This window comes from Nicotiana tomentosiformis, chromosome 6 (assembly GCF_000390325.3).
Source record: "Nicotiana tomentosiformis chromosome 6, ASM39032v3, whole genome shotgun sequence".
NCBI classification, from domain to species: Eukaryota; Viridiplantae; Streptophyta; class Magnoliopsida; order Solanales; family Solanaceae; genus Nicotiana; species Nicotiana tomentosiformis.
The window spans coordinates 115,395,185-115,405,217 of record NC_090817.1 but is presented as its reverse complement, the minus strand read 5'-3'; the positions used below and the strand labels follow the sequence as shown (position 1 = coordinate 115,405,217).

Below are 10,033 nucleotides of genomic sequence, written 5' to 3'. Positions count from 1 at the left end.
AGATTGGGGTGTGTTGGGCTGTTTTGTAGTATTTTGTGGTGTATATAAGGTTGGAAAATAATGTATACATGTTGATATTATTTATTTTGGTGTTATCTTGAATTTGAAGGAAGTAAGGATTATAAGGGAGATGCTACCCGTTTTAATACAAAATAAGCTTGTCATTCGTTGTGCCATAGTTGTATCTTTCGTAACTTAATGATGGTATTATTATTGTTATTGTAGATTAAGATACGAAGAGGCGAGTTCAACTTTGGTGATTGGAAATATTGTGATAAGGTATGTTAAGGCTATCCCTTTCCTTTTGGCATGATCCGTACGATACAAACCAAACGAGCAAATACACAACTTTCATAAATTACTCTATTCATAGAAGTATTAGAGTTGCCTATGTTCTTGATTCCCCATGTGAATTATTATTATATCTTTTGTTCATGGGTCTCAGAAAAATACGTAGTTGATAAAATTTATCCGAAAGGAATATTGATCTTATTAACGTATTTCTTATGCATTTCATTCAATTATACATGTACATTGACCCATGACCAGATGGCGTTATATACGCGTATATTATACATAGATGTGATATGGGAAAAGTTTACAGCATTATATACGCACCACCACCTGATCAGCTGGTATACGTTGATGATTTGTCCTAGTGGCCGAGATGATATAATGGGATGCCCTCAGAGGCTTGATGATGTTATGAACGCATATACCTATGCATGGTATGACATTTATACGCATATGCATGACATTATAAATATTTTCATAATTCATAAAGCTATTCAGACTTACAGATTTAGTTCTTTACTCCATGTTTCTTTCATGCCTTACATACTCGGTACTTTATTTTGTACTGACGTCCTTTTTGCTTGGGGACGCTATGTTTCATGTCCGCAGGTCCCGATAGACAGGTTGAGAGTTCTCCTAGTAGGATATCAGCTCAGCAGAAGGTGTTTGTGCACTCCACTTGCTCCGGAGTTGCCTATTTGGTCAGTATGATTTGAATATGTATTGATTGGTATGACGAGGCCCTGTCCCGAACTTTATGACATTTATGTACTCTTAGAGGCTTATAGGCAGATGACATGTGTCACGACCCAAAAACCAACTAGTCGTGATGGCACCTAACCCAACCCGCTAGGTAGGCCAACTTTCAATAATCCAATTTCAATAACAATTATTAAAGCAATTTAAGTGAATAAAGATCTTAATCTTATACATCCCCCAAGAACTGATAGTACAAATCATGAGCTTCTAAGAATAGAGTATACAAAGCGAAATGAAATAAATACATAGTATGTTTGAATAATACATAAACAGAGCTTTTATAAATCTAAGGCTACCCTGAACAAGAGGCAGCTACAACAGGAACGCAGGTACATCTTCAAATCTGACAACCATCGAACACAGCAACAACGACAGCCAATATCTGCACGCAATGTGTAGAAGTGTAGTATCAGTACAACCGAAGCCTTAAGTTGAAAGTAGTGACGAGCTTGTACCAAGGTCAGAGTCCAACTTCCATAACCAACAATAGTTCATAATAATATTAAACAAGTAATACCAGAAGTAACTCAAAGAATAAATGCTCAGCTAAATCACGACTTCTGAAAATAGTTCTACCTTTGTAGTACAGCAATGAAAACCCAAATCGTTTACTGAAGTTACCAAATATATGAATAAGTTTGAAAACAATAATTTTTCCAAAATTCTTTCAATAATAAATAAAATATCTCATTTTCTTTCCAGATAACCAGTGTAAAACAAATGCATCACTATGCCCATTTGTCAACATGTGTGAGAAATTATGAATAATGTGATACCGTACAGCATGAGAAAAATACATCTCTCTTCATATATGTCATGTGTGCATGTCAATGCAATGTATCTCAGAGATTGTATTCACGTACTCACACTCTTAGAGTACTCAATCTCACTATCTTGCATTCTCTCTCACTATGCTCAGCACACTCAATCACTCAGCGCTATACAATACCTGTTGCGGCGTACAGCCCGATCCCTGTTTATAGTCGACTGCGCTCACTGAGGGTGTGTACAGACTCATGAGGGGCTCCTACAGGCCAAGCGCTATAAGCACGGACAACTCACGTGCTATAATATCATATCTGGATCCGCACGGACAACTCACGTTCTGCACGGACAACTCACGTGCTATAATAATATCTGGATCCGCACGGCCAACTCACGTATTGCACGGTCAACTCACATGCAATAGTATAATATATGGATCCGCACGGCCAACTCACGTGTTGCACGACCAACTCACGTGCAATAGTATAATATATATAAAGCCAACATGGCATGCTGCGGCGTGCAGCCCGATCCCAAAAAAATTATATCTTCACAATCAGGCCCTCAGCCTCCCTCAGTCATCAATTTCTCCAGTTTTTCTCTTATGGGCTCACAATGTCATGAGAATAGCCCAGAATGATGATATGATGTATCAATAAATAACAATAGAGACTGAGATATGATATGCAATGAAATGAATATGACTGAGTATGAATTTTCAATTTAAAATAAATAATTCACAACAATATGAGCTCTGTGGGTCCCAATAATACTGGCACATAGCCTCAACATGATTTTTAATATGCTTTTCAGCTCAATTTCTTTAACTCATAAAACCGCATGGAAAATGCCAAGATCATTTAACTACTAAATTCCACATGAACAATTATGTCACAATTTCTATAGTGCACGCCCACACGCCGGTCACCTAGCTTATGCGTCACCTCCCAACAATTCACGAAATACATATATTCAGGGTTCATACCCTCAACTCCAAGATTAGAAGAGTTACTTACCTCGAACAAGCCAAATCTAATGTCGAGCAAGCTAAGCAATGCTCCAGAAATTCCATTATGCACATATTAACTTCCAAACGGCTCGAATCTAGTCACAATTAATTTGATTCAACTCACAAAAATTAAAGGAATTAATTCCATATCAAAATACTAATATTTTCCAAAAGATTCGAAATTACGCCCCAAAAATACCCGTGGGGCCCACGTCTCGAAATCCGATAAAACTCACAAAATCAGAACCCTATTCAACCACGAGTCCAACCATACCAAAATTACTCAAAATCCGACCACAATTCGACCTTCAAATCCTCAATTAAAGTCTATGAATTTTTCTACTACTTTCAACCCAAAACACAAATCCGAGCTCCATAGATCCAAATGTGTTAAAATGGCCGTAACCTCAAAATATATCTTCTGTCCAGGTATTTATTCTTCGCGATCGCGAAGCAAAAAAATTTTCAGCCCCAAAATTACTCTTCGCGATCGCGGAAAAGGCTTCGCAATCGCGAAGAACAAACTCTCCAACTCTTTCAGACAACCTCTAGTGTAATGGTCATAACTCTTTGTACAAAACTCCAAATTACAAATAGTTTAACTTTCTAAAAACTAGATACCAAGGGCTATAACTTTTATTTGTTACTCATCTTCCAATTCCTTATATATTGCTAGATATAAACTTCCACAGTCAGCCCTGTGCAATAGAGATTTCCAAACTCTTCTCAAATAGCCTATAGTGTATCCATCATAACTTTTTGTACACAACTCCAAATGATAATTGGTTTACATTTTTGAAAACTAGACATCAAGGGATAAAACTTTTATTTTTGGATCATCTCCAAATTCATTATAGATTGCGAGATATAAGCTTCCAAAGTCGGGTCAGTGCAGCAGAGATTATGTTCTACGCGATCGCGAAAGAGCTTCCGCGATCGCGATTCACAAGGTTCTAAACTGATGTTTGCTCTTCGCGAACAGGACCCAATGTTCGTGATCGCGATGCACACCTCTGTCGGCAGAAACCAGCAACTAAAAATGGCCTAGAAATGGTCTGAAACCACCCCGAAACTCACCCGAGCCCCCTCGGGACCTCAACCAATTATACCAACAAGTCCTAAAACATCATACGAACTTAGTCGAAGCCTCGAATCACATCAAACAATGCTAAAACTACGAATCACACCTCAATTCAAGCCTAATGAACTTTGAACTTTCAAATTCTATATTTTGTGCCGAAATACATCAAATCAATCCAGAATGACTTCAAATTTTGCACACAAGTCATAAATAACATAACGAAGCTATTCCAATTTCGAGAATCAGATTCCGACATCGATATCAAAAAGTCAACCCCCTCGGTCAAACTTTCCAAAAATTTAACTTTCGACATTTCAAGCCTAATTCTACTACGGACCTCCAAATAATTTTTCGGACACGCTCCTATGTCCAAAATCACCATACAGAGCTATTGGAATCATCATAATTAAATCCCGAGGTCGTTTACACATAAGTCGACATCCGGTCACTATTTTAACTTAAGATTTAAACCTTGAAACTAAGTGTTCCAATTCATTCCGAGACCTCACCGGACCCAAACCAATTGCCCTGGCAATTCACACAACAACTTTAAAGCCCAATTTGAGCAGTAAGTAGGGAAACAAGGTTGTAATACTCAAAACGACCGGTCGGGTCATTACAACATATATATGGATACTTGTATGGCCTTATCGGCCCATGTCTTGAGTATACAAATGTTTATGTCGGCTTTATAGGCTCGTATATCATATGTATAAGTTTCTATATCATGTTGGGTCGTCCTATGTCTAGTATTCCCTTATGTTTTATTCTAGTTATCTCATGACGGCCTTTCCAGTTTATTTACCCATGATAGTATGATAAGAATGATACGTTATGTTGGTACTCGATTGAGTTAGGTATCAGGTGCTCATCGCGGCCCTACGGTTTGGGTCATGACAAAAGTGGTATCAGAGCAGTTATGTCCTAGGAAGTCTACAAGACATGTCTAGTAGAGTCTTCTTTATGGGTGTGTTGTGCACCACACTTATAAGCATGAGGTTACAGGGAATTTAGGATTGTTAGTCTTTCTTCTTACTCTAGATCGTGTGGTAGAGCTCAGTTGTAAAAAATTTAAACTCCTATATTCTATTTTATTCTTTATACAATGACATATACATCCAAAAAGACAATTGGTAAGAGATTGAATGTAGCTGTGGAAGAGTTGAGTCAGAGGAACTCGATTTTGCGTCATGCTTATGAAGAGTAAATGTAATGCCTTCAGTAGATTATATGTGTAATACGACGTGTGAGCTTATTGATAAGGAGCCCTAAGGCATGAATATCTATCTACCCATATGGTAAAAAGTAACGAGAGAATCAGAAGGTAGATACAAGTTTCAACAAGTAAAAGCAGCTAGGTGAAGAACGATACAAGGTACCCAGTTAGTGAAGATTATCTGTATTTACAATTCAAGCAGATAAATATAAGCCTTCTGAGTTACTTTCAACAGTAACGAAGATATATATATATAATTGTCCACACCCATCTCAATTATGCCCTATGGGTGCTGACATATATAGTTTAAGAGAAAGATGGGATATCAGGATCAAGTTGGGGTTAGAGTATACCAAAAATTGTGGATGGATTATTATCATTAGATATTATTTCTGAAGGATAGTGTAAATGTGGTAATAGATCTCCTTGAGAGATACCTCGATGGTGCACTCTAGAATAGTACATTTAGATATGAAATACTAGAATGCCCAGATAAAAATTAGACGATTGGCACTGGAATCCTAGAGGGAATAAATATTTACCTTTGTATAGATCCCACCACTAGTAAAGAGAGAATGCTAGGCGACCCGAAGAGCCAGCAGATAGATCAAGGGGAGCTAAAAGCGAAAGAATATTTTGTTGAAGTTTTCAGAATAAAGTGATAGACAAAAATATTAGCGGGAGAATATGAAGAGAGTAAATAAAGCATTATGAGTAAGATGTGATAAATGGATGATAACGGTAAATCAAAATATGACAGGACTACAAATTCTATAGTCAAGTGAAGGAAAAGACAAGAAGTTATAGGCCTTGAGACAATAAAAGAGTATAAGCTATAAAGTCATGTCCCCATTTCGAGAAATGAGTTGGTGACTCATACGTGATTACCAGAAGGAAAAGTTAGACCCTCGGAGTAATAGAAATTAGTATGGGCTAGTGAATAAGATAAACCGAACATGAATTCGGGACCGAAGGATTTGATAATAGTTGACATTGTGAGAATTTCAGAGATCGCGTTCCGGCGATAATTGAATGGACAACAGAAGAATAACTTTTAAAGGTCATTCATGAAGATGCTTCCCTAAAACAAGCGTTGCGAGCAGAGTTAAGCTTAAGGGACTAAGTGTGCCAATTACACTAGGTGTCACCTTCGTGCGTAAGAAATTTAGTTATCCCTGATACAGAAGGGTTACCGCAAGGCAAGTAAGAGTCTGTGAAGATGTAAAAAGATGCCAAATATGAAGAAGTGAAACATTTATAGGTAAATCTTCATAGCAATAAATGTTAGTACTCCCCTAAAGGGGGAAGATGGTGTGATATGGTATTAAGTCGGAGTTATGTGGTGCAGGTAACTATGGAATAGTAAATGAAGAATGTAGTAGAAAGGCAAAAAGAATGAGATTGCATTTATTCAGATCCTACGGATATGATACAACTCCAGAACATTATGTAAGCATGACGACGGGGAGAGACAGTAAGGGTTCCATCACTAGATGTTATTGATAAATAAGTGCAAATGAACATTGCATATGAGGCAACGACATCTGGACTGACAGGAAAAGCATAGAATCGGGCCTGACCTCCACCTGATTGGCCTCCCCCTCTTGGGCGACCCCTAGCTGGCTGGGCGGGTAGTGAAGTAACTGGTACTGAAGTCGTAGTCTGACTCCTCTGCTGCACTGGACCTCCCGAGCGACGAGGACATTGTCTCCACATATGCACAAATTCACCGTACATAAAGCAGCTCCCTGGTACTGGCGGTGGTATTGACTAAATTGGACCCCGAGAACCAGAATAACTGCTAGAAGCATCCGGTGCAAATAAACCCAGAACTGAAGGAGCCCGAGACGAACTCTAGGCTGGCAGGGCATTGAGAGATGACTGACCCTGATGAGAACTATATGAACCCTGGCTGGATGATGCATCACGGTGAACTAGGCGACCCGCCTGAGCGTGTCTATAATGACAACCCCTACCGCGGTAAAGCTGACCCCCGGAAGGAACACTGCTGAAATCCCCTGGACCACGAGGCCTTTTAGCCTCTTTCTCTCCATGCTCTTGGCTACAGACCATCTCTATCTGCCGAGCAATGTCAACTACCTCATCAGAAGTAGCATCAGATACCCTCTCCGGAGTCACAAGGAACCGCAGCTGGTATGTGAGACCATCAATGAACCTCCTAATTCTTTCCTTATCAGTGGGAACCAACCAAACTGGATGACGAGTCAACTCAGAAAATATCATCTCGTACTGTGTCACAGACATGCCATCCTGACGTAACTGCTCAAATTGTCTGCGCAACTTCTCTCTGCGAGACTGCGGCACGAACTTCTCCAAAAAGAGAATGGATAATTCCTTCCATGTAAGTGGTACTGCATCAACTGGCCTGCACCTCTCATAAGCCTCCCACCATCTGAAGGCAGCCCCAGAAAACTAAAAATTAGTAAACGAGACCCCACTGGTCTCCAAAATACCCGTTGTCCGCAGCATCTGTTGGCACTTATCCAGAAATCCCTGAGCATCATCTGTCTCAGCACCGCTAAATGATGGAGGTCGAAACCTCCCAAATCTCTCAAGTATCCTCTGCTCATCATCTACCATAACGGGGACTACCGGGGCCTGAGCAGCTGCAGTCGGCTAGGTTGGTAGTGCCCCCGGTATTTGAAGTCCCTGCACTACCTTCTCTGGATCACGGGCAACAAGGGTATGAGTACCTCCCCCGGCCTGAGAAGTGGCTGGTGTGGCCTGAGCCGAAACCACCTGAGCAAGGCTAGTGCAAACTGTCAATATCTGAGTCAAAGCCTCATATAGGCCTGGAATCTCAATGGGCAAAACTGGTGCTGAGCGGGTCCCGCCGGCTCAACTACATTTGGAATCTGCTCCTGAGCTGGAGCAACTGGTGGTGCTACAAGTGCTTCTCCAACTGCTGTACGAGCGACACCTCGACCTCTACCTCGGCCCCGGCCTCTACCACGGCCGCGGCCTCTCGCGGTCCCAACTGGTAGCACTGGTGGTTGACCGTCTGATCCGGTAGTACGTGTCCTTTCCATATGTGAGAGAATAGAATAACATAATTTTTAGTTTTCCGAAATCAACAAGTTTGCATGATAGAATACAAGAAAGTGAAATTTTTCTAAGGGTTCGACAACCTCTCGAAGATAAGTAAAGACGTCTCTGAACCGATCCGCAAGACTCTACTAAATATGCTCATGACTCGCGAGACCTTTGTAACCTAGGTTCTGATACCAACTTGTCACGACCCGAAATCTCACCTGTCGTGATGATGCCTATCTCAATACTAGGCAAGCCGACAACACCAATAACCCACAATTTATTTTAAATATGGAAAACATAATAATTAAGTTCAAGGATAAATCACACAAACATTGGAAATAAACACACTCCCAAAACCCGGTGTCACTGAGTACATGAGCATCTATACATTACAAGTCTGGAAAACCCGGTCTATAATAATCCAAGACCAAATACGATAAGCAAAAGGATAGGGAAGGAGAGACAAGGTCTGCGAAACATAGCAACTACCTCTGAATCTCCAAAAACTCAATTGTATGAAAGAATCAACACCCAATGTATCCGGGATCGCCTGGATCTGCACACGAAGTGCGGGGTATAGTATGAGTACAACCATCTCAGTAAGTAACAATAATAAATAAAGAACTGAAAGTAGTGACGAGCTTTCTCAACTATGTCCAAATACAGTATTTTCCAACATAAAAGGGTAGGCATGCTCTCAAGTTCAACATTTAAGATTTCACTGAAATTTCATATCAAATTTAACCGAAACAGAAAATAATATTTTTTTTCGGAATTTTCAAAATAGTGATATATGATAGGTGAAATGAAGCAAATAATGAAATTAATGTATCCTCTCAGAGTAACAGTCACTCAGTCCTCCCATTCACTCCAACCTCACAGACACTCTTTCCTCACAGTCACTCATCACTCGGCACTCGCACTCAGTAGGTACATGCGCTCACTGGGGGGGGGGGGTGTACAGACTCCGGAGGGGTTCCTTCAGCCTAACGCTATATCAAGCCAATCATGGCATGAATCAATGAAACATGTTGCGGCGTGCAACCCGATCCATAAATATCCTCATAATTAGGCCATCGGCCTCATTTAGTCATCAACCTCTCCAGTCTCTCGAGCTCTCAGAAATCATGATAAGCATTCCAACAACAATGATGTGATGCATCAATAATGAATAAGAGAGACTGAGGTAAAAATGTACAAATAGAACTGTGACTGAGTGCAAAACAGTAATTTAGAAAATAATTTCACAAGTACACGACCTCTGTGGGTCCCAACAATGTAAACATATGATTTAAACATGATTCATAGATCAATTTCTCTAATACGGGGAAAATTGTACGGATATCAACAGATTTTTCAACTACACAGTTCCATGGAATTGACCAAGTCATAATTTCTACAGTGCACGCCCACACGCCTGTCACCTAACATGTGCATCACCTCAAAACCAATCACATAATACATATTTCGGGGTTTCATACCCTCAGGATCAAATTTAGAACTGTTACTTACCTCAAACCGTAAAATTCTTTATTCTGCTATGCCTTTGCCTCGTGAATTGGCCTCCAAACGCCTCGAATCTAGCCACAAATAATTCGATTCAGTCAATAAAAATTGTAGGAATTAATTTCATATGAAAATATAATTTTTCAATAAAAATCCGAAATTTCATCCAAAAATTACTCGTGGGGCCCATATCTCGGAACCCGACAAAAATTACAAAATACGAAAGCTCATTCAACCACGAATCTAATCATACCAATTTTACCAAAATCCGACCTCAACTCGACCCTCAAATCTTCAATTTAAACCAAGAGGTTTTTTCTAAATCTTCCAACTTAATTCAATAATTAAA

At 39.9% G+C, this 10,033-nt stretch overlaps 1 protein-coding gene across 1 annotated transcript; it reads right to left on the bottom strand.

Moving 5' to 3' along the window:
• Window positions 1-6,978: 6,978 nt before the first annotated feature.
• On the bottom strand, window positions 6,979-7,725 carry LOC138894620 (uncharacterized). The gene is made up of 2 exons (XM_070179330.1): window positions 7,625-7,725; window positions 6,979-7,537 (listed from the first exon to the last, which is right to left on the bottom strand). The coding sequence occupies exons 1-2, from the start codon at window positions 7,723-7,725 to the stop codon at window positions 6,979-6,981; spliced, it is 660 nt and encodes a 219-aa protein (XP_070035431.1).
• Window positions 7,726-10,033: the final 2,308 nt, after the last annotated feature.

Excerpts from the sequence above, each read along its gene's own strand:
- LOC138894620 (XM_070179330.1), bottom strand. The coding sequence starts at position 7,725 with ATGGTAGATGATGAGCAGAGGATACTTGAGAGATTTGGGAGGTTTCGA. Across the intron at positions 7,538-7,624 it reads GCTCAGGGATTTCTGGATAA|ATGGTGGGAGGCTTATGAGA; the intron begins GTGCCAACAGAT and ends GGCTGCCTTCAG.